The sequence below is a fragment of the Pocillopora verrucosa genome, chromosome 6 (genome assembly GCF_036669915.1).
Source record: "Pocillopora verrucosa isolate sample1 chromosome 6, ASM3666991v2, whole genome shotgun sequence".
In the NCBI taxonomy this organism is placed as follows: domain Eukaryota; kingdom Metazoa; phylum Cnidaria; class Anthozoa; order Scleractinia; family Pocilloporidae; genus Pocillopora; species Pocillopora verrucosa.
Genome location: NC_089317.1, coordinates 22,666,884 through 22,688,957, shown reverse-complemented (window position 1 = coordinate 22,688,957; position 22,074 = coordinate 22,666,884). Strand labels below are relative to the sequence as shown.

Sequence of the window (22,074 nt, the reverse complement as noted above, 5' to 3'; positions counted from 1 at the left end):
TATAAAAAGCTTTTCATAGCTATCAAGACCAGAATCCAATAAGGAGAGGAAAAATGGACTTTTAATGAGTAATTTTTTTTCTACTTGAGATTTACATAAATTGCTCATGCAAAAACATTCTCTTGCGACTTTTAAGTTTCCGTCAGGAAATATGACTTCTGAAGTGTTGTTCAACACTTTTTTGATTGTTTCTGTATTCAAATATAATGTAAGTATACATTTTCCGATCAAAAAGTGACGTCAAATGAAATGGGATTTCGTAACTTTTTCTTCTTGAAGGACTTTGCTCAGCCTCGTCATGTTTAGTAAATCGCACATAGTTCCTAATTCATTTTTTCAGCTATAGAAAAAAAAATCGTGCTCTTTATAATAGAGCAAAGTAACTGCAAAGTAAATAAGCAAAAGAAACTTTCAGCACTCTTGAAAACAAGACCTCGGTTTAAGATTGTAAGTTATTTTGTCTCTCTGATTTTCGTCTCTCAGTTCTGATGGCTTATTACATTTTCATTGCTAGCCTGTAATCTGACAGCGCGCGAAACATGGCTGACTCGAGCTCTTTGACGACAGCGCGAACGCCTCCCGAACTCTCTTCATAATAGATCTCTAGTTCTGCCCGTGGAACACGACCGTATTTCTCGAGAAAATCAGAGACCAAGTGCTCCGGTGGCTTATAGCCCTCTTTCATTTCTACCACATCCCTTTCTGCGAATGAGATCCTACCAAAGCGAATAGACGTCTTCAACACTAGCATTTCGTTAAGGACTCCGTCACACTTGCGAGGGCGTCCTCTCCACCAAAGGACAATGCCTTTCTCGCCAAGCAGCAACTCCACTTTTTCAGTAACTTTGACTTCTTCGCTCTGTGATAGTGGCAACGTCTCCGCAATTATGTCTGAGTGCATTATTACGACTACCACTCTGTCTGGATATAGAAATGGTAAAAATACGTCAGAAAGAAACCTGCTGTTATAACATTCAATAAACGTAACTTTACTCGAAATTATCACTCTTCAATATTCCCGTATCTTTTAAGAAAATAGATTTTAAATGTTTCGTCGAACTAAATTCATAGTTAAAATTACAAAAAATGGTATTGCAAAGTAGATTTTATTTAAACAGGGCCCACTAGTGACCTGATGAAGATATTGTTTATCATTAGCTAAGACGAAAAATTGATTATCCGGCCATCATCGTCGGCTATCAAACTGAAATCGAACTAAAACCCTCCCTTAAAAAATCAGGATTGAGTTTAATTGGGTATTTAGCAGACCACAGCTAGCAGCTACATCTTCAGTTTTTGAAATCGAGCCTTTGACAGAGGCCCAACTATTTGGTATTAAATCTACCATAGCAGGAGGGTCTCAATAGGGTTAACCGTTAGTTTTAAAATGGCCATTAGGCGTAAAAATCAACAAATTTTAACCGTTAGTCGTAACAAACATTAACCGTGAAAATTTTCCTGTGACCACTTAGAAAGATATCAACCGTTAGCCTTAAATTGGTCGAGATTTTAACCGATAGCCATTTTGACCCTATAAAGGGTCAGACCGTGTCCTCAAACACTAAGTTTACATTTTCTGTGACTTTTCTTACCAGCTGCTTTTTGAACAGTCCTCAACAGTTCTCCGAGGTCAGATCTCTTCCATTCGTTTGACAATGCAATCTGTTTTAAAGCACTCGCCTGTAGCCCAATGGCACATAACGACACAGAGGTACCCTCCTGCAGATGAGATTTCAGCTCTTTGGGGCTGCCAACATGTATGTCAGAGTGAGTACGCATGCCTGACAAGGGGTACATTTTGCAAATAACTGTCACAGCTGATTGGTCACTGCAGAGAACCATGAAATCCACAACGCCTGAGAAGAAGACAGATAGTCGATATTGGACACTTAGTGGACATGTGATTGAAGTCCAGCATGAAATGCAAATAATTAAAACCATTAAAGAGGATTTCCTTCCGAACATCATGCACATATTGCTTATGGACAAAAAAAAAAGGCAAAGTATTGGTGACTTCTCTACTGTCAGTCGTTTAATATCTAATTCATTTCACCTATATTTAAGGCATGATCCAACTTTCAACTCACTAGTTAATGTCATGAAAATGTTGACATTTTTAAAACATGTTGATGTTGAGTTTTATGCCTGTTTAATAAATGATTCTTTTGGCCTGCTTCTTGTTGCTAAAGTGGTTTAGGAATATTTCTTGAATTTGACGGTCCTGCTCCCCAAAGTAGGAAACACAATTTTTTTAATTCATAAGATACCCACTCCCGACAAAAGGCAGGCAGTGAAAATATTAATCACCCAAGCCTAGCTAACAGAGCAGTGTCGATCTCAGAGTGACTGATTGTGAGATCTGAATCGACTCATGGCATCCAAGTCATCAGCAGGGCCAAGTTGTTCAAAACACGACTAACCTTACACGGGATTAGTATAATATTAGTATAATTTTCAAAAGAGTTTAATAGCTTTGCAAATTAATTTTTCTTTTGTATTTTTTTCCAGCTAGTCTCAAGTCATATCGAGATAAAATCGGCAACAAAACCTTAACTCTTATACGCGCTCTTCAACACGAGAAATAAGAGCCAAGGTTAACTTGCTAGATTAACGCTAACCCCCTTTCGAACAACCTGGCTCAGCTGCAGGGTCACTAACTGACCGTTATGCTAATTATACCTTTTCTGTTTTCCTTGGTCGAGGAATCCACAACATCGCAAGTTACTTTGTCAAGTGCGGAAATTGACTGCGGAAGAAAAAAAATTAATGTCCTAAATTACTAAAAGCGAGCCAGCCTCTAACTTTCCCTTGACTTTCGCCATGTAAATGAAAATAGGAAGCACACACTGTTCAATCTAATTTTCTCGCCTGAGGCCACCGTAATTATAGGGATTTTCAGTGTCTTTGTTTTAGGCAATCCTTTGACCATCGAGTGACCTAACCTATTTTTCCTGGCCGGTATACCTTGGTAACTCTTAAACAGAGTAGACATTTGCCACTGTTATACAGTGCCGTCTCCTAGTAAGCATATTTAGACCTGTGGCAGGAAAACTGGGTTATTTGTATCGAGTCGAGGCTTGCTGCTCAAATTCCAGGGAAGTAAAGTCCAAAACTTTTCTCTCCTGGTTTGGTTTGTACATTTGGTTGTGCCATGGATCTTTGTAAAACAACATCTTAGCTACATTTGACTTTCCACATTAGTCTTTCTGAAGTTTACCAACACACCTCGGCTTTGTAGGCCAGTCCTAGGTTTTAGCTCTCGCCCGAAATTGAATCTGCTTATATAAACTGCGCATGAACAATGTGTGTACCTTCTCAACAACACTAGCTGCATCCGTTTTGGCGGGCATCTCTGATTGACAGTCAAATTTGACTCCCGCTTTCTTCGGATCAAGGAAATGCAGCAGTGCCTGCTCGTGGATTGCTCGGTGTTTTTCATTCCAAGAAAATACGAAGCTTTTTCTCCCATCACGAAACTCTTCCTTGAGCTGTGAGCCGACAATCCGATGTGCCCAGCGTGATAAGACATTTTTGTGTTCTTCTGCTTGGTTTTTGTAATGGCTGTCTCCACCAATAACCACACCGACTTTTTCACCTTAAAAATTATCAGGAACCAAACCTTTAGTCCACTCGTAAACGTCTTATGATGTATTCAGGGCTTATCACAAATACACTACACTGTTGAAATTATTGCTTTCTTTTGCGAACAACCTTATCCCTCCGATCTCGAGGTTAGACGCGGCCTACCTCGATTTTTCTCTTGCTCACATTAAGTATTTGTCTTCTGGAATTGCAAGTTGCCCCTGTCTCCTTAAAAATATAAAGATCCAGCCTCCGATTAGATGTCTCGACAATAGATTTGATTGCGCTGAGAACGGAATTGAAGAATTGAATTAGAAGAAGATATAATTCCGTATACTATGTAATTGGAGCGCACTCAATTATCCTCCAAATAATGAAATACAACCTTTCGTGCAAGTTGCTAACTGAATGAAGTTTAGCGTTTGTTTTCAAAGAAACTTGTGGCAAGTAGAATGGACGACACTTGAACTTACTTTCAAAGGTTTCTTGCTTGACTCATATAATGTATTCAAAGCTGGCAATGATTACTCAACTAGGTTGGACTCGTATATAATTTATGTACAGCGTCTCTCGACGTTTCACTCACAATGGCGATGTCGTATTACCCTGATTACAAAAGAAAGCTAGTCTCCAGATGGCGAAGACAACTGCACTAAAATTTCATTCTGGTTTTGAGTGTTTGTAAATCTTCAAGCCAAAAAATCTAGGTATGAAAGCGAAACAGTTTTGCTTGGTTAGCCTTTATTATAAATAATAGTTAAAATCAGCCTGTTTAACCAATTTTTCGAACGATGGCACCAATTTACAATCGCACAGGTAGGCTTATGGAACAAACTCCCTAAAACATGTATAAAGATGAGAGCAAGAAAATGTCAACAAAATATACTTCCGCCATGACAGTAGAGAAGACTTACCAGTAGCGTCCAGCAGTGCTCTGTAAACTTTGGTGTAACCGCTTTCTACTTTACTATCGTTGAATGATAGACAAGATTCATCGGCATGTACCACAAGAAAAGCGAAATCAATGTGAAGTTTAGAAATGGTGTTTTCGCATAATTTAGACATGTCACGGAGACTGAAATAATGTTTCGATACCGTAAAAGTGAAAGGTATTTTCTCTTGGACGGATCGAATCCAAGCGTCAACGACGGCAAGATCGTAAGTGTTATCGCAGTTGAAAAGATACACGCGCTTCTTCTCGGACATTGGTTATGTTTCGAGGCGAAATTTTAGACTACTGTATGAACTGAGCTGCTTTCCGACTTGTTTGTTTGTCTTCGAGTTTGTTGGACGCGTTCTTAGAAATGACCTTTACGGTTTTGTTTCGATTCCTAGAATAAACGTCACTATTAAAAGAGTCACGCAATTTCTATGGTACTACCCAAGAGTGCAAGTTGGTTGTTCCAACGAAAACAGAGTTTATATGATATTGTAAAGACATAGTTGCGTTAAACTGCACTTCAAGTATACAGTCACTTACAAGAACTATCTGTGAATGCATTAACGACCCGTTACTTAACCTTTTAAACCCAAAGAGTGACCAGCATCTAATTTCTCCTTAAAATATCACCACTGAATCACACATTAGAGTCATGAGAATAAAGGAAATGATTATCAACGAGAGAAGCTTTTGATTAGAAAACAAATTCTCTTTGTCAGCACCTCAGAGAATTGATTTTAGGGTGTAAAGGGTTAAACGTTTATCTTTGATGCTGCGGTTATGAAACGAAGGATTAATTTGACTGAGGTAAGACTTTTCACCTAATCGAGTTCGTCGTAACCAATAACAAGTGAATACTCAAGGGAAATAGATAATGTTCCTTTACTACTTCTGCGGCATAAAAATTTTGACCTTTTCAAACGGTACCGCTCTCGAACATATCAAAGTATGAATGCTTTTCCTTAAATAACAGTTAATTAGGAAATCAAAACATTCGACAAATGGTTCATTCCCTCATGTCAATCGTCTAAATTATCCGGTGACATAGAATAGAGCAAACAGATGAAATGAGATCAACCAAGCCATAATGGTCCTATTGGCTCACATTTCAGTTTTATTATGTTCGTAACAACTTATTGTTCAAGTCTGAACTTACTGATAAGAGACAGATTCGCTTCTGCAGGGGAGACATCTTGTTTTAATTACATAACTTTTTCTTTTATGTTGTACCCTAGATAAACTTTTACGCTTCATTTTGACCTTCAAAAAAATGGCTCTGTACTGCTGTAATCAAAGATGACCGCCAGTTAAGAATTTTTAAATAAACTGGGTGGAAATTCCTGAAGAATTAAAGAGAAAATGTAGATATTGCTCGACATTATGCAATTTACAATCTCAACAACAGTCATATTTCTGGTACCAAAACTGAACTAATTAAGATGTACCAATGATAACATCCAACCAAAAGACTTAGTGACTGACAGCAATGGATGCTACTCTTTTACACATTATCCAAATACACTCATATCGCATGATCAGTTGTATTTTCAGGTTTATTTTTTATAGCCGACGAAAGAGATTTATTCAAGTTGTGAAGAACATCTCATACACCTTACTTACTGGGGAAATTGCAGTGGGATTAACAATAGTTCGATAGTCACCAGTTATTTTTTCCCGAAAAACTAGCAATTCTGCATCGGCAGTCGATTGCCATTTTGTCCTCAAGTTTTCCTTGATCTCTGAGGGAAGCATATCTTCATCGAACTTCTCATTTTCATCTTGAAGAGAAATCTCACCATAGCGTAGGCGGGCCTTAAAAAGGAGGGTAAAGTCATCGGGGCACAGATGACGTTCCTTAGTTTCCGATACTGTGGCTGCTGCACCATCATTATCTTTTTGAGCTCTTTTCCGTCTAAGTGACCACGAGCGTTTTGGAGTTTGCTTTTGCGGGTTGTTCCCCTTCCACCAAAAAACAACGCCCTTGTCGTCAAGAAGTTCCTTGATTCTTGATGTAATTAAGTTTTCCTCATTCGGTGACATGTTACTGTTACGGTCGCTGATAATTACGACAATTTTTCCGCCTGAAATCAAAATTGAACAAATTTTCACAACAGCACATAAAATTATCTTAAACAGACAAACGCTCGATTTTTGTAAACTAAGTGTTGATGGTCAAAATGACTGTTGCATAGCATAATTCTGTCCAGCAAACCATATAATCTAATGTTTAACAGTTATGAAGTGTTTTTAATTATGGGTGTTATGTATCTTAGTCTGTATGCACCACTTCTCCTTCCATGGTATATGAGGTCTCCGCACAGCGAGGGTTAAGTTTCACCAAAGAAAAGCTAATGACAATGTTGTGTATGAATGTATTGGCGATATTTTGACAGGCTGGCCTAATACAGCTCAAAGCTGGTTTAAATAGGGCCTGTATAAACAATAACAAAGCCAGACCAAAACACCGAGAGCTAGGTTCAATTGAAGCCAATACGAATGCATACTTTAAGAAGATGTTCTTACCTACATTTCTTTTCGCCGATTCCAACATGCATTTATATGATTTTGTTTGTGATTTGAATTGAAGTTCATCCTTTAGGATTCTGGCTTCTACCACAATGAAACAGGATTTTAGAGGGCCAGTGAAGATTGATGAATCGCTCCCGAGATCATCAGGAGACCCGCTGAAGATAAAAACCTTGCTAAGAACATCATCAGCAAACAATTCTTTCACCAAACGTATATCAGACTGGTTCCAACCAAGGATCAGTACCTTTTTCATTGGTGATAATGGTTTTGTGTTCATGGAATCGAAGGATTCCCGACAAGCTGCTCCCATCCTTTTTTCTGACTCTATATCTGACATACAAAAAGGAAATATTAGCTTCTCTCTATTGACCAAGCTCAATTTAAATTAGTGAACGGGCCTGAATTATTTCAAATACTAGTTCAGTAGTGTTCATAACTGCGAGGATCGCTTCTATACTCGTTTCTTCAACTGCAGTGCACATATATGGCTCTCATATATTTACAGTCATTACCAATAGTAATAGTTATGATGGTAAAGGAAAAGGATGTTAATCTGTGCAATGTTGATGATTTTTATGATAATGATGATGATGTTGATGATTTTTATGATAATGATGATTATGTTGATGATTTTTATGATAATGATGATGATGTTGATGATTTTTATGATAATGATGATGATGTTGATGACTTTTATGATAATGATGATGATGTTGATGATTTTTATGATAATGATGATTATGTTGATGATTTTTATGATAATGATGATGATGTTGATGATTTTTATGATAATGATGATGATGTTGATGACTTTTATGATAATGATGATGATGTTGATGATTTTTATGATAATGATGATGATGTTGATGACTTTTATGATAATGATGATGATGTTGATGATTTTTATGATAATGATGATGATAACGAAGATCATCATGATAACGATGAGGTCGAAAAGAAAAAAAGGGGGGTGGGTGAGGGATCATTTTTCCTTACAGATCTCTCTATTTCAAATAGGAAACAACTAAAACTGGACCAACGTACTGCTCATATCTGTAGGTTTCTCGTCAAAGTCACGCGTATCAGCGTCAGTAGATGCACAAGACTGAAGTAAAGAGTCCTGCTTGGGCCTGGGCCTAGCGTCGAGTGGAAATCCCTCAGGGGGTTTCTCATTTTCCATTTCCAAGAAGTTCCCTTGTGTATTGTTTGATGCAGTGGTATTCCTGCTCATTTGATCATCAGATTCAGCTTTCTGTAACAGACGAAACGGTACACACGTACTAAAGCAAACGATACTTGAAAATATTTTTATCCAAATATAAACGTATCAGTTTAAAATTTCTTATGGTTGATCGATCTAGGCAACTTACAGTCTCCATTTGAAATTTCATACGCAAACATGATGTTTATGCATCAAAACTTGGCAAGGGTTCCCACGTCAATCCAATTTTTTTCATTCACAAAAGCAGAGACAACTTTGTTTACTACGCTTTTCAGTATTTTTTGCGAGGTGAGTAACAGTTGTAAATAGACCTCTGAGAATACCCACTTTCCAAAAAAATGTTAAAGGGTTTGGGATCAAAAAATACCTTCCCTCTTATCAAAAATTACCCCTTAGCTCTAACAGCGATTATTAAATGAGGTTCTACCTCAGAGACAACTGTTACAGTTCCACTCGTTACCCTCTCTTTCCGATCAGAGGACTTGAAATACGTTACTGATTCATCTTTTTTCTGTAAGACAAATTTGTGATCCTTCTTGCTAGGATCGAGGAAATGTTTCAGAGCCTCTTCGTGAATCACTCTGTGAGCTTTGTTCCAAGAAAAAATGAAGCCCTTGCTTCCATCCATGAGTTCTTCGTTGAACTGGGATGAAACCTTTCTTCGCGCCCAGCGTGAAAGGAGAGATGTGTCTTCTGCAGCAGCATCTCTATAATTATCGTCTCCACCAATAACCACAATCACTCGTTCACCTATTGGTTAAGATAAGAATTGAGCTACGACTTAACGTAAAATTTGTATCCTTAGAGAAATAACCTGGGGTTGAATGTGGCGGACTGAAAGTACATAAAAACTGAAACGATCAAATGTGGAAAAGTAAATTTCATTTGCTGATAAAAAGGGTGTGTAGAGATACTCCCTGTGAATGGAATTCTAATTCATCACCGCATTTCGCCACGTTAGTACCCACTTTTACTAACTGAGTGAAGAGAGAGGCGCTATTTTGTATGAGAGTGAAAATTTCCGCCTTAAAACGCAATTCCATACACTGGCCAGGTCTCAAGCCGAGATCTCTCGAATTGGAGCCAGTGCACTAACTTTCAGTTAACCACGTCTCCTACTAATGAATATCTATGCCTAGTGGTGGAAAATTATAATCACAGGTCGAATCCTTCGACGTTAAGATATCTGTGAAGCATTTTTTAAATATTATATAATGTATTGCCTTTAAGATATATTATCAGCGGAAAAGGTTCGAATTCAATGACAACGTTAACAACCTAGAGGGTCTCAATGGGGTTATCCGAAAACCGTAAAACGGCCGAACAATAAACCAATAGTTTTTTAAAAAGTTAACCCTTAAACAAAAAAAAAATAAAAATAAATAAATTTCTGGTGACAGCAATGGAATGAGCTTAAAAAATGGCCGTAAAGTGGCCGAAATTTTAACCATTAGCCGTAAAATTTATAACCCCATTGAGACCCCCAGTTTATAATTATTAATGTTCAAAACAAAATATTAAAATTCTTAAGAGAGGATGGCAGCATCCATCGAACAAATTTGAAATATTGTGGCAAGTCACCCAAAATTCGTTTTCTTCCTACTTTCGTATTTTGTAGCCCAATATGTCCTAATTATTGTGGTTTAGTTTTTTTGTGAAAATATATTTTCGAGAAATGATTTTTTCGTTCGACCGCTCAAATATACACATTTTCACCGTGAATATTACCCGAGTTGTGTGACCTCATGTAACGAATTTACTTGACCTCCGATATTTCTGTCAACATAATGTTTTGTTTTATCATCTAAACTTAATCCCCTGTCATTATTGAAGCTGGCAAATAAAAACTTATTTTTTGGTGAAAATTTTTGTCCGACATACTTTTTCTATGTCGAAAAGTGGCATCAAAACAAAGACAGTTTTAACAATGACCGATATGACAGAATCTACTGAGCTTCTAGCTTTTAAAAGACAAAATTTCCTTGTGTGTTTATGTTGTTCTAACATGAGATGAACTCAAAGTCCGGCAAAATTTACTTGCGAGCGACTATGAAATATACATCTTGTGCCTATTTGTCGCCACCGTTTACTGGCATTAATCATTACAATTCGTAAAAAAATCTAGCATAATACTCTTACCTCATTTATTTACGATTTTATGAGCTGTTTCGATGATCAAGTTATGCTCTACCACAGTTTAGCCAGATTTAACTTGCAGTTTATAAAACTTCTCCCCATCATTATATCAGTTGCATGACAAGCGTGACACATAAATTCAAAGATGGATCAACCTCCAAGTTACCAAGAGATGGGTTTTTTCCCCCTCTTTGCATATCTATAAAAACCTACCAAGAATTACTGTATTCAGAAAACTACATATCCAGATCCATCAAAGATTCCTTTACCGGCGGAAGTCAAAGAATGTTCTCAAAAGTCAATTCGATTGACAAGCTACATACTGATTTAGTTAATTGATCTGTTGTATAAGCGTTTCATCTTATATACTAACAAGGAGATTTGCTGACAAAACTTTTTTCTCTTCGCCGAAAAGCACATAAAAATTTGTCCTTGCTAAATTTCAAGTGTGCCGCACGTATCAGCACCCCCCGAGGAACCCCTACACATAAGAGGGCGAGGATGCGTTCATTTGTGTTGGTATCAATTATTGCGTGACATACATGGGGTAGGAGGAAACAACGTAAAACCTGGGCTCCTGGCAAAAAGTTATTATCGTAATCTAATACGCTTGGGTATTACTTTTTGCGTAATCAAATAACCGAACAGCTTACTGGTCTTATAAAATCATAAATAAACAAGGTAAGAGTGTTAGTTTTTTTGACAAATTGTAGTGATTTATGCCAATAAACGGTGGCGTCAAGTAGGCACACTATGTACATTTCGTAGTCGCTAGCAAGTAAAATTTGCCGGACTTTGAGTTCGTCTCACGAAAGGACAACACAAATACACATGGAAATTTTTACAGTAACTTTATAACCGTCCTTTTGTCTCTTAAAAGCTAGAAGCTCAGTAGATTCTGTCATATCGGTCATTGTTAAAACTGTCTTTGTTTCGATGCTACTTTTCGACATAGAAAAAGTATGTCGGACAAAAATATTCACCAAAAAAATAAATATTTCTTTGCCAGCTTCAATAATGACAGGGCATTAAAAAGTTTAGATGATAAAACAAAGGATTATGTTGACAGAAGTACCGGAGGTCAAGTAAATTCGTTACAAGAGGTCACACAACTCGGGTAAAATTCATGATGAAAATTTGCATATTGAGCGGTCGAGTGAAAAAAACCATTTCTCGAAAACTAAAATATATTTTCACCAAAAAACTGCACCACAATAATTAGGACATATTGGGCTACAAAATATGAAAGTAGGAGAGAAAACGAATTTTGGGGGACTTGCCGCCGTTTGTCTGATGCATGTTGATATTGGCTCTTAAGGTTACTAAAAAGATATTCCAAATTGGAAAATGATATCTTTCATTTTTTTAGAAAATGAAAAGCAAAATTTCAAAAGATCGTCCTATTGTATTTGATGCACATAATTCGCGCCATCACGCAATAATGTATTAAACACAAGTTTTTTTTTTCTTATCAGTTCATCATTATATTCAGTTACAAGCAATGGCGGCTCTTTCCCATGTCGTATTTCCCTTAACTCATCCTTTATAGTTTTACCTTGCCTTCCCTTCCTATAAACTTCATGCCTAATTTCGTTTTCATTATTATACATGTTAAAGAAAAAACTTTAAAGCCTTGAAAAAAAATCATTTTCATTACTGACCTGTTGCCTTTAATAGAGCCTTGAAAAACTTTCCGTAACCTATTCCGGCGTTCTGTTCATTAATGGACAGCCGTGATTCGTTCGCATGGACGGCAAAGATGGCAAAATCCATGGCCGGCCCGGACCTTATAGTATCGCACAGGTTGGACATTTCGGGGAGACGAAAGTACTTCTGTTTCGAGTCTATGTCAAGGCCAGTGGATTTCTCATTGACAGCGCTCAGTAAGTTACTAACGACATCTAGATTATACGTTTTGTCACAATTAAAAAGATGAAAACATATAGGATTCTTTGACTCCGATCGCTCCACAGACATACTTGAGGTTGTGTTTCACACCCCCTAATTTTCTCGAAACTATCTGCGCAGGACCGTTTAGTTTCAAAATTTCTGAGAATAATTTGCATATTGTCATCACGTGGAAATCTCATGACACTTAAGTCACGATTTTCTCATTATTGGTTTGAGAACCCCATGGCTAAGATTTTCAACAGCGCTGGCTTAAATTTAAAAAAAAATTAAATCAATCCCTATTCTTTGAAAACTGTCCAGTGTCTTTCGATGGCCAAGTGCTAGAAGAATGCGAGTATAATTTTGAGCTTTCTCGGAAAACATTTGTGACGTCACATGATCATGTTTTGCATCTTAGCTTACTTCATCTCAAGCGAAGGAAAACCGAACGTGCAGAGGTCTTCAATTAGTCGTTCCCAAAGTCAAAGAAAGCCATAGTTGATGTGGTTACTTTCTTTGAATAAGTTATGGCTGAGCTAGAAGACGAAATTTCCTCGCTTTGCAGCGAAATACACGAGTTCAAGATCGGAACGTTTGAGAAGTTCTATGATGCCATGGAAGGCGAAATGGAAGGTTGCTGTGTGAATATTGTTTTCTTTGGCATGGCTGGGTCTGGGAAATCAGCTTTGATTAACTCCATATTCCAGTCTTTAGGATATAAAGAAATGACTCCAGCTGTAACTCAAAACACTGGGAAGGAAGGAACAAAGGTTTTGGATAGATTCTTTCTTCCCGGAAACCCAATCGCGCTTATCGACACGCGAGGATTTTTCTCGATGGATATCATTGAAGAGGGTAGGTCCTTTTTAACTCATGAATTTCAATGTAGCCGATGCTGAAAAGGATTTGAAGATTCACCCTGTGTTGAGCGTTCAGGTTTTAAGAAAATTTATTTACTTGTTTGAAAAAAAGAAAAAAAAAACTGGGAAAGCGTGACAAACATGTCCGGCGAAAAAGTGACAACAAACCGCACTACGCTGCCTGCCGGATAGGGATGCATTAAGTGGATGGTGTCATCCAACCTTCGAACAAAGCAGGCCTAACTTTTAACTAGGATGTTTTGGTTAACTTTTTAATCCATTTCTTATCTCCTAAAGTATTCTATACCGCTTAGATAGCAATAAGATCTTTGTTCTTGAATAAGGAGACATTGCTGTATCTTTTCAGAACTGCTTTGGTTAATTCTCCCCACATCGATTCCAGTACCTTATAAAACTGCAAAAAAAAAATTGCAAATCTTAAAATCACGGAATATATATCCCTTTAAATATTGATTGGAACATCTAATTATCTTATAGTCGAACTGTTTCGCATCCTGTTTGGAATTGATCGGCCGGGAGATGATTTGACACGAGGTGACGAGAGCGCTCTAAAGGCCAAAGCCGCTGGCCAGGGAGCCTTCAGACTCGAGAGGCCTCCGCTAGCCGACCAAATGCACGTCGTGATCTGGGTCATAAAAGCTAATGACATCAGATTTGAACAGGGTCAGTACAGAGAAATCATCAAGTATGCTCAAGACCAACTGCGGGAGGCAAGTAAGTAGGACTTTTCCAGTAAGGCATTTCACAACTTACTTCTTGACGCCCGCTACAACATTCAAATTTAGGTGTGACGCTCAAAAGAGTCTGTCAAAAATAACAGAACGATTAAGAGATGCCATACACTTTTTACCGTTTCAAGTACTTTAAGTTGCATCACTATGATCACGCGCCATTCAAATGTCCGACCGTCTGACAGACCCACTGGACTGAATTCTTGACTGTCTGACTACTAGACTGCTTGATACATCACAGCTCGCCTGTCTGACTTTCTGGCCAGCTAATTTTAATGATTCACTTTTACCATTATTGATATTGAAGATGTGCTTCATTTGAAGTCCCTTTTCATCCTGTTGAAGCAATCACCATCTTAACTGTAATAACATTCGATGATGAAGTCCAGAGAGGGCCAAATGCCGATGAAAAAAGGAAAAGATTGAGAGAGGCGGCTGTTGAAGTCACTGGTAGCGACATGAGAAATGTGTTTATGATCGCCAACTCGTTACCAGAACAAGATCTTGATCCAGTTTACAAGAAACGTGTCTTGAAGCTGATGGAAAAAGCATTAAAGTGCGGAGAGCGTTCCATTAAGATGCGGCAAACTAAAAGGGAGAGTCCAAAAAAGGAAATTCGGCATTCAGAGTCTGCAGCCGGTGAGCTCAAGTATCCAACCCCAGTGGAGCACGAATATGAACCTCCGACTGATCGTAAATGCAAAAGCTTGCCGTAAGTTACTCATTATTATCAGTAGAGCCTTATCAACTAAGTAGTTAAGGCAACTAGACGGGAATTGGATGAGAGAGAATTCAAATCACGAACTAAGCTGAGGGCCTATTACTTTGTTCACTTCTTTTTCTTCAGTACCTATTATTTTGAGCCTGAAAGGAATTCGTGCTTCTTCAAAGAAATTGACTCGAATTTGGTAAAACGCTTTCTTTCGAAGAATATAATAAAGGGGACATGCTCGAGAATAATATTATCGGATAACCAAATGATCTTCTCAGTTTTTTAAAAGATTAACGATTACCATACATTACAGTTGACTGTTAAGTAAACGAAGTCGGCTGATTAACCTGCGCTCAGATTTGGATCCATCATAAATGTATATTTCGTTATTTTATGAGAATTGACCCTGCATTCGCATCTGTTCTCATCTAACGTATTTGGTTGTGGCTTGAAAAAACTACCTCGCAAATACATTCCCCCGCGTTTTTATCCCTTTCCTTATCATTTCCGACGGACAAAGACAAGGGAAAGTATAAGCAACGACGCCACGCCCCACTCATTAACTCATTTTGTTGTTTCTTAATAGGCCAGATTTTAAATCACCTGAACTCAACCAGTCTACAACGTTCACCAGGAACCTTCGAGATGGAGCTAAATGACAATGAACACTGCCACATGTTCCAAATCGTTGATGTGTTTTCTTGTGTTCATTTTGACTTATCATTAGCTTAAGACATCGAAATTTTTCCAAAAACTTTTAGTACACATTCTTTATTTGTTTGTTATTTACTATGTAACAGTATCATCATGAAAGGAGCAAACTTATGAAGATGTGTTTGTTTATCGAGGTTATGGGGAATTGATGTCCAAACGTATGTCTCAGGAGTTAATATCAATTGTAGAGTAAGGCTATTGATTGAAGATCGCTACAATACGGCTCACGATAATAAATGACAGCTTGAATCTACAGTTCATAAAGATCAGAGGCTCAAAATCCTAAGACAAACGTTTGGATCTTAATATATCATTATGCGGAGCAGACTCCTTCTAAATGACACAAAAAATACGAAAGCAGCAGGAGTTTTGATATTCGGGCATGCTAAGTAGCCCTCAAAATCTACGATATTCTTGTGGACATATCACTTATTTTATTATCTTTTCGAGATAGATCAATGCCGTAGCGTGGGGAGGGGCCGGGGGGGCCCGGGCCCCCCCAATAAAAATTTCCCGGAGGAGCATTCCCCCGGACTCCCTAAAACTTCGTGACTTTGGCGCTCGTGGTGGGCCCCCCCAATAATTTTAACCCTGCTACGGCACTGTAGATATGGGACGAAACTGAAGCCTTAAGGTATAAAACAACTAAAGGAACTTTTATTCAATGATTTGGATAAAAATCAGAGTTGCCTTCACCCCATATTCTCTTCTCAGTTTTATCTTAAAGCGCTTTGAAAAGTGTTGTATTCGTAACGAAAGATGGATACAACAAGCAGATTATGCGTCTGTAAAAAATTTTACTGCTAGTCTGAAAGAGAAAAGTGAATTGACTGTTCTCAAATAGAGTCAGTTAAGAGGAGGGGAATGTGCTCTATCTTGGCGAAATGGAAGATGGCTAATCCCCTTTGCAGCAATGCCGTTAAGAAACTGTACAATAGATTTGTTCTGATTATCCTTCACAACAACATGGTGTTGTGTTTTTCCAGTCTCTCTATGTTCATGTATCAGTAATTCGACGTTGGGAGCAGAGTGCCATTTTTCGTATAAGTCGTTCTCTATCCCTTTAGGAGGGGTCCATTCTCCGGACCTCTTTTCTGCCTCGTGATATGAAATCCTACCATAGCGAAGTCGGGTCTTCAAAACCAGTGTTGGCTCTTCGACATGCTTTGGTGGTGTGCAGCGATCTGCAAATCCCTTTGGCGAACCCTCAGGAAGAGATTGTGATCGATGGAACGGCGCATTGCGTCTAGAAAATTGCTATTGAGGCGAAAAGGTTTCTCGCCACCAAAGAATACATACCTTTTCTCCGAGAATTTTAGTAATCTCATCTGTAATGGTGTGTTCGTGAATCGGACGATTACCAAAGCAGATGATAGTGACGACTTTTTTGTCTAAATGCAACAAAAGTATTTAAGTTAAGAAAGATCGAAACCTTTAGCAACAGTTGTAAGGCAGAGAAAAAGGCGGCCTTAGTTATCAGCATGGTGACAATTTACATCTTTAGTTTACCTCGCCCAATTTTTTTAAAGGAAAACCCTAACGAAAATCAAAACAACAATCTATGCATACATAAAATACGGAGTTTTACTAAATTGCATGAAAACTATACAGCCAACTGTAAGCGAAAAGTCTTGTTGCATTTTAAAAATGATAACAAAAGAGGTAATATCAAATTGAGGTCTTTTTTGTATTGTCCTTTTAAATTCATATGATAAGCGGGATTACCCACAAAGACTAAGACGCACAGAAGACCATAACAACTATACAAACACGTGTCTATGCACGCCACAAAAAATAAGCTATCACTTTGAACATAACTGCAGAGCGCTGCTTCATTGTTCCCCTTTACTTCAAAGATATTTTCTTACCAACGTTATCTCTGGCAACTAGAAGCAGGTCTTTGTAATGCGATGCGAACTCTTCCAAGATGGCTGCTCCATCCAAAAAGATGAAACAAGATCTTATGGAATTTATTGAATGTGATTTTAGGACATCTTTGAATTCCACCGGGCTGCCGGAGATATATAGAACCTTTTCAGAGAATTCATCACCGAAAAGGTTCCTAGAAAGAGCTAAATCAGACTGATTCCGGCCAAGCACTACAACCTGGTTCGCCTCAGATTTCGATTGTGTCATGTTCGTGTCCATTGCGTCCTGAAAGTGGCCGTAGACAGTTTCTGATTTTATAGACGAACACCGTTCTATCAAATTAATTGAAAATAAGAGGTCATAAAGAGCCTGAAAGACTTTTCTTCAAGTTTGCGTTACAAGGTTAGGCAAAGTAGCCAGACTTTGGGTAACGTCGAACCGTACACCCGACTCAGTACTTTTCGAAAGCTATGATACTGGAGCTATTAACCCATACGTGTGTTCTGCAGAGACTGGCAATGGTCTCCATACACCGTCAAAACAAAATAATGCGCTAAAAGAATACTGTAATATAAGGCTAACATTTTTCTGTCTTTGAAAATTATAAATTATATTCTTGACGAAGCTAATAAGCTCCGAATTTATGATTCTTTTCAAAACGAGAAACAAATTCTCTCTGAATATGTCTAAAGGTTCGTCAAGAAATAAAAAGCTATAGTAAATTAATCATTGTGTACTGCAAAAATAACTAAGTCAATGTGGATTGACGAGTCCCATCTGTGAATGCACAAGTACTTATAGAAAAGAGATACCAATACCGAAATAATTCAAAGGGGTTTACTTACCCATCTCCTCCTTGGATTTTGCCCCAGAATCATCACACTCAGCCATTTCTTTTTGAAGATTGGAGGTAGGGACATCCTTTTGCCTCTGACAGATTTCAGATGCAAACTTTCTAAGTGCTCCTCCCTCTTCCTTTTGGGTTTTTGCTTTGTGTAGTTCAGTTGTCTAGGACATGAGAACAGAGAAATTTTTGAAATAAGAGAAAAAAGCTGTTGTTTATATATAATTTAACTGTAGTTTGACTAAAAGTGTTTTCTTCTGCCCTTTGCCGGATAACTGAGACAATTTACCCTTTGAAGGGTGATGGTTCAATATCTGATTGCCTAAAGTGGAGACTTAGAGTGGGAACACTACAAGTCAGCCCAGAAATGGTAAGAAAGCAACTTCATCTTAAATATCATTGATTTCTAGCAAAAGCGTAGTGAGAGTCAGCAGACACAACACCTGAAGGGAGTTGCATTGATATAATACTCAACTCTTTATACATCTTCCAGGAAATGCAGAGCAGCCAATGGCATAATTGCTAGAAAGGTTTTTAGATTCTATTAAGGTCTGCTGCAATTAATGAATGTTTATTGCAGCATTTTTATTGGGAAGACACACCTGCTTTTGATCACCTAAAGTTTCACTCTGCATGGGCTCTGCCTGAGGTTTTTTTTTGTAAAAAAATTTTTGACCCTTCTTCTTGGAATCAAGAAAATGTAACAGTGCCTCCTCATGAATCCCCCTGTGTTTCTTGTCCCAAGAAAAAATAAACCCCTTGGTTCCATCCATGAATTCTTCTTTGAACTGAGAAGAAACCTTCCTTCGGGCCCAGCAAGACAGGAGAGATCCATCTTCCTCAGAGGCATTTCTGTAGTTGTCATCTCCACCAATAACAACAATCACTCTTTCATCTGGGGTCATAACAAACGTGAAAAAACAATATAATCAGCCAAGTGGTGAGGATTTTCATTATCCTTCATGAGTCTGAGCAAGGAACAAACCACCCATAATTTTGAGTGGCTTAAACCTGTTTCTAAATGGCAGGCCTTACTGCTTTCCTTTCATATCCATGTCAAAAGAACAGAGTCTTCATGCAAAAGCCAATCCAAAAAAGGTAACCTGCGTGCACATAAAAGAAAAAACAACTATCCCTCCATTATAAAAGAGGTCTATACTAAGAAATCAAACAAAATGGATGAGTTAGAAATGCAAAACAAAACAAACAGATAGTTTGAGTGACATGTAGTTCCAAATGCTCCAATAAGACAGTAAATCAAGGCTTTACTTTGTTTGAATGTTTTTCCTCGTTCCATAAAAAATTTCACACCTTTGGATGAAGGCAAGAATGATGAGATGCCCGAAAAGAATGACTAAGTGACTTGTGACATACTGATAAATTCTCCTTCCAAATTGTCTTGTATTCTTTTGAAAAAGTGAATGAGAAAAGTCTGTTTGTGCTTTATTCCAACTGTCTCTCCACTTGCCAAAAGGCACAAAAAACAAAAACAAAACAAGTAGTAACACAATAACAGGCCAGCTACTTCTCCGACTTCAGCTGAGAGAAGTTTGACATCTTGGTATTCATTTGGTTACACCAGAGAGAGCTCGCGCTGTCACGCACGGTTTGTTCACGAATTGCTTTCGTTGTTATTTAACAATAGTAACGGATCTCACCCTTGCTTATTTGTCGCAAAAACCTTATTGATACCGCAACGTTGTTTTTTTCGTCTCATCTGTGTAAGATGAAACTTAAAAATCGCCTGAAGATTTGAATTTATCCCAATCAAGGACGAACAAAATTTAAATACTCACCCGTTGCCCTTAGTAAAGCTCTGTAGATATTTGCGTAACTAATTCCAGCGTTATCCTCGTTAATCGACAGCCTAGATTCGTGTGCATTAACGGCAAAAATGGCATAATCCATCATTTTTCCATCACTGGTCTGGTCATCAATAGTCTTAGTTAACTCAGGCATATGGTGGAGGCGAAAATATTCCTTCTTCGATTGTATATAGATCCCCGTCGTTTTCGTTTTAATGACGTCCAACAATTTCTCAACAAAATCTAAATCGTACGTGTTATCGCAGTTGAAGAGATAAAAGCACTTAGAACTGTTCATCTTTCTTTGTGATTGGATCTTTTCACTACTACTTTTGGGGCAGTATTTTCATTCTCTGTCTGTTTTCTTGAATTGCACAGGTTTGGTGACGCCGAGAATTTCCAATAATAATTTGCATAATAGTGAGTAAAGACACTTTACAGTCACACAAGTCACCAATATTTTAAATCCATGTCACATCGATTCCACGGCAGAGTAATTAATTTCAACAATTATGACTGCAAACAAAAAAATTTTAAAAATCCTACACCAATTTCAGTTTCATGAAGCCTCTACGTTGCATTTCAAGGGACAGCTGTTCACAAGACTGAATGTAAATTGGCTTTTCTCGGAAATCTGTAGCTGAGGTCACATGATACGTCAGTCAAAGACACGTAAGGACTGTGTAAAGATGTAAGGTGAAATTTTCCGAAACAGAATTGTAACGATAGCTGGTTCGGTTAGGATCTGCTTATTTCATGGAAATAAGTCATGGAGTCGATAGAAGATGAGATTTCATCGCTACGTAGCCGAGTACTTGATTACAACATTGGAAAGTACGAGACGTTCCACGATGCTCTGGAGGGCGAAATGGAAGAATGCTATCTAAACATTGTGTTCTTTGGGATGTTTGGCTTCGGAAAATCCGCTTTGATTAATTCTATTCACAAGGCTTTAGATCTCAATGAAGAGCCTGCCATAATTCAAACTACCGGTAAGGATAGAACAAAGACTTTGGAGACTTTTGTTCTTCCGGGAATTCCAGTAAAGCTTTATGATACGCGTGGATTTTTCGCCATGGACATTACAGAAGAGGGTAGGTTATGTTAAAATTTAAACTACTTGTTGAAATACTTTGAATTATAAAGTGCACAACCTCACGGGCTGATGAAAAACTCTCTCTTCTCGAAATCGGCAAATCGTTAGCAAACGAAAAATAGTCATACCGGAAGTGGACGGGCTGACGAGATTTGCTTTAACTACTTAGTCGCCGTTGCGTGATCGGCTCTCAAACGTGTGCTCGCAATTTTAATGAAATCTCATACTTTATATTAGAAACTACCTTTTGGGGAAGCCCAACCTTATTTTTGCAATCTGTTAATTACAAAGGCACCTTATTCGGCAGCCTGTATAAGTAGCAAGCGCAAATTGGTAAGTGAAGGAGAGATATTTTGAGCCTTGTGATTTTATAAAGGGAACGAAGTCGATTATCGTAACGGAACATCAGCATATCTTTATATCTAAAAATCCTAGCCGGTCTCTTTGCTGATTAAGTTTCATTCAATCTACTTGTCACTTTCATCAAGGGTTGAAAAATATCACATAACCAATGACAAGGTTGTCATTTTTGATGGACAGGCGAGCTTAGCATGGTAATGTTACACACAAGGTGTAGAATATCGTTTTCCAACAAATATCTTGAAGCTGACGGTACCAGCCATAAACGGGGATAGGAAGGGAGGCTAAAAAGAGGGGGCTGGGAATTTAAATACAGTCGACGAAAAAGCGAAACTCAACATTGAATTTAAGGAGAATGAATGAATGAATGAATGAATGAATGGAGGACTTTATTAAAGTGTCAATAGTATTTAGCTTAAAGAAAACTAATTAGGGACACTGTTTACACATTAAAATATACCTAAGCTACAATTATAACACAACTGAAAAAACATGATTTTCGTGTCTGCGGATTGATACTCATAATTTATTGTCTGTATAAACCCATGAAATAATAAAATTAAAACATTTTTTCCTTGGTTATGTTAGAAAGGTTCCCTTTATAAAATTCAGATCCCTTTACAATCCAGTTAAGCCGAATACACTTCTGCCGTCCTGTAAATATCGATTCTATTAAGATCCAGCTACGGTTTAAATTCAAATGACTGTACTTGTTGTGGAAAAATTATTTAAATGGCTGCAGTGTCTTACTCAAGTTGTCCAA

At 37.9% G+C, this 22,074-nt stretch overlaps 3 protein-coding genes and 1 pseudogene across 4 annotated transcripts; 1 reads left to right on the top strand and 3 right to left on the bottom strand.

Moving 5' to 3' along the window:
- Window positions 1–61: 61 nt before the first annotated feature.
- On the bottom strand, window positions 62–4,885 carry LOC131783502 (uncharacterized). The gene is made up of 5 exons (XM_059100262.2): window positions 4,497–4,885; window positions 3,312–3,595; window positions 2,680–2,746; window positions 1,593–1,856; window positions 62–921 (listed from the first exon to the last, which is right to left on the bottom strand). Exons 1-5 carry the CDS (start codon window positions 4,786–4,788, stop codon window positions 497–499), a joined length of 1,332 nt encoding a protein of 443 aa, XP_058956245.2. The 5' UTR covers window positions 4,789–4,885; the 3' UTR covers window positions 62–496.
- Window positions 4,886–5,711: 826 nt separating this feature from the next.
- LOC131783501 (uncharacterized) lies at window positions 5,712–12,393 on the bottom strand. Its single transcript, XM_059100261.2, has 5 exons — window positions 12,071–12,393; window positions 8,701–9,023; window positions 8,096–8,303; window positions 7,046–7,381; window positions 5,712–6,603 (listed from the first exon to the last, which is right to left on the bottom strand). Exons 1-5 carry the CDS (start codon window positions 12,384–12,386, stop codon window positions 6,107–6,109), a joined length of 1,680 nt encoding a protein of 559 aa, XP_058956244.2. The 5' UTR covers window positions 12,387–12,393; the 3' UTR covers window positions 5,712–6,106.
- Window positions 12,394–12,560: 167 nt separating this feature from the next.
- Window positions 12,561–15,399, top strand: LOC131783528 (uncharacterized). 2 transcript variants are annotated; one of them, XM_066168829.1, is made up of 5 exons: window positions 12,561–12,932; window positions 13,007–13,154; window positions 13,658–13,894; window positions 14,257–14,623; window positions 15,210–15,399. In XM_066168829.1, exons 1-5 carry the CDS (start codon window positions 12,906–12,908, stop codon window positions 15,280–15,282), a joined length of 852 nt encoding a protein of 283 aa, XP_066024926.1. In that variant the 5' UTR covers window positions 12,561–12,905; the 3' UTR covers window positions 15,283–15,399. The 2 variants fall into 2 exon arrangements, with proteins under 2 accessions (XP_066024926.1, XP_066024925.1); XM_066168828.1 differs by having other exon boundaries at window positions 12,563–13,154.
- Window positions 15,400–15,560: 161 nt separating this feature from the next.
- On the bottom strand, window positions 15,561–20,331 carry LOC136281810 (uncharacterized; annotated as a pseudogene).
- Between the last annotated feature and the right edge of the window lie 1,743 nt (window positions 20,332–22,074).

Bases quoted from the DNA above. Each gene is read 5' to 3' on its own strand.
- LOC131783502 (XM_059100262.2), bottom strand. From the start codon at position 4,788: ATGTCCGAGAAGAAGCGCGTGTATCTTTTCAACTGCGATAACACTTAC. The intron at 2,747-3,311 runs GTACACACATTG...TTTCTTCCGCAG, and splicing joins CAGCTAGTGTTGTTGAGAAG to TCAATTTCCGCACTTGACAA. The intron at 1,857-2,679 runs GTATAATTAGCA...TCTTCTTCTCAG, and splicing joins GACCAAGGAAAACAGAAAAG to GCGTTGTGGATTTCATGGTT.
- LOC131783501 (XM_059100261.2), bottom strand. From the start codon at position 12,386: ATGTCTGTGGAGCGATCGGAGTCAAAGAATCCTATATGTTTTCATCTT. The intron at 9,024-12,070 runs GTCAGTAATGAA...CTTAACCAATAG, and splicing joins GGCTCTATTAAAGGCAACAG to GTGAACGAGTGATTGTGGTT. The intron at 8,304-8,700 runs GTAGAACCTCAT...CGTCTGTTACAG, and splicing joins CTGTAACAGTTGTCTCTGAG to AAAGCTGAATCTGATGATCA.
- LOC131783528 (XM_066168828.1), top strand. From the start codon at position 12,827: ATGGCTGAGCTAGAAGACGAAATTTCCTCGCTTTGCAGCGAAATACAC. The intron at 13,155-13,657 runs GTAGGTCCTTTT...ATTATCTTATAG, and splicing joins GATGGATATCATTGAAGAGG to TCGAACTGTTTCGCATCCTG. The intron at 14,624-15,209 runs GTAAGTTACTCA...GTTTCTTAATAG, and splicing joins CGTAAATGCAAAAGCTTGCC to GCCAGATTTTAAATCACCTG.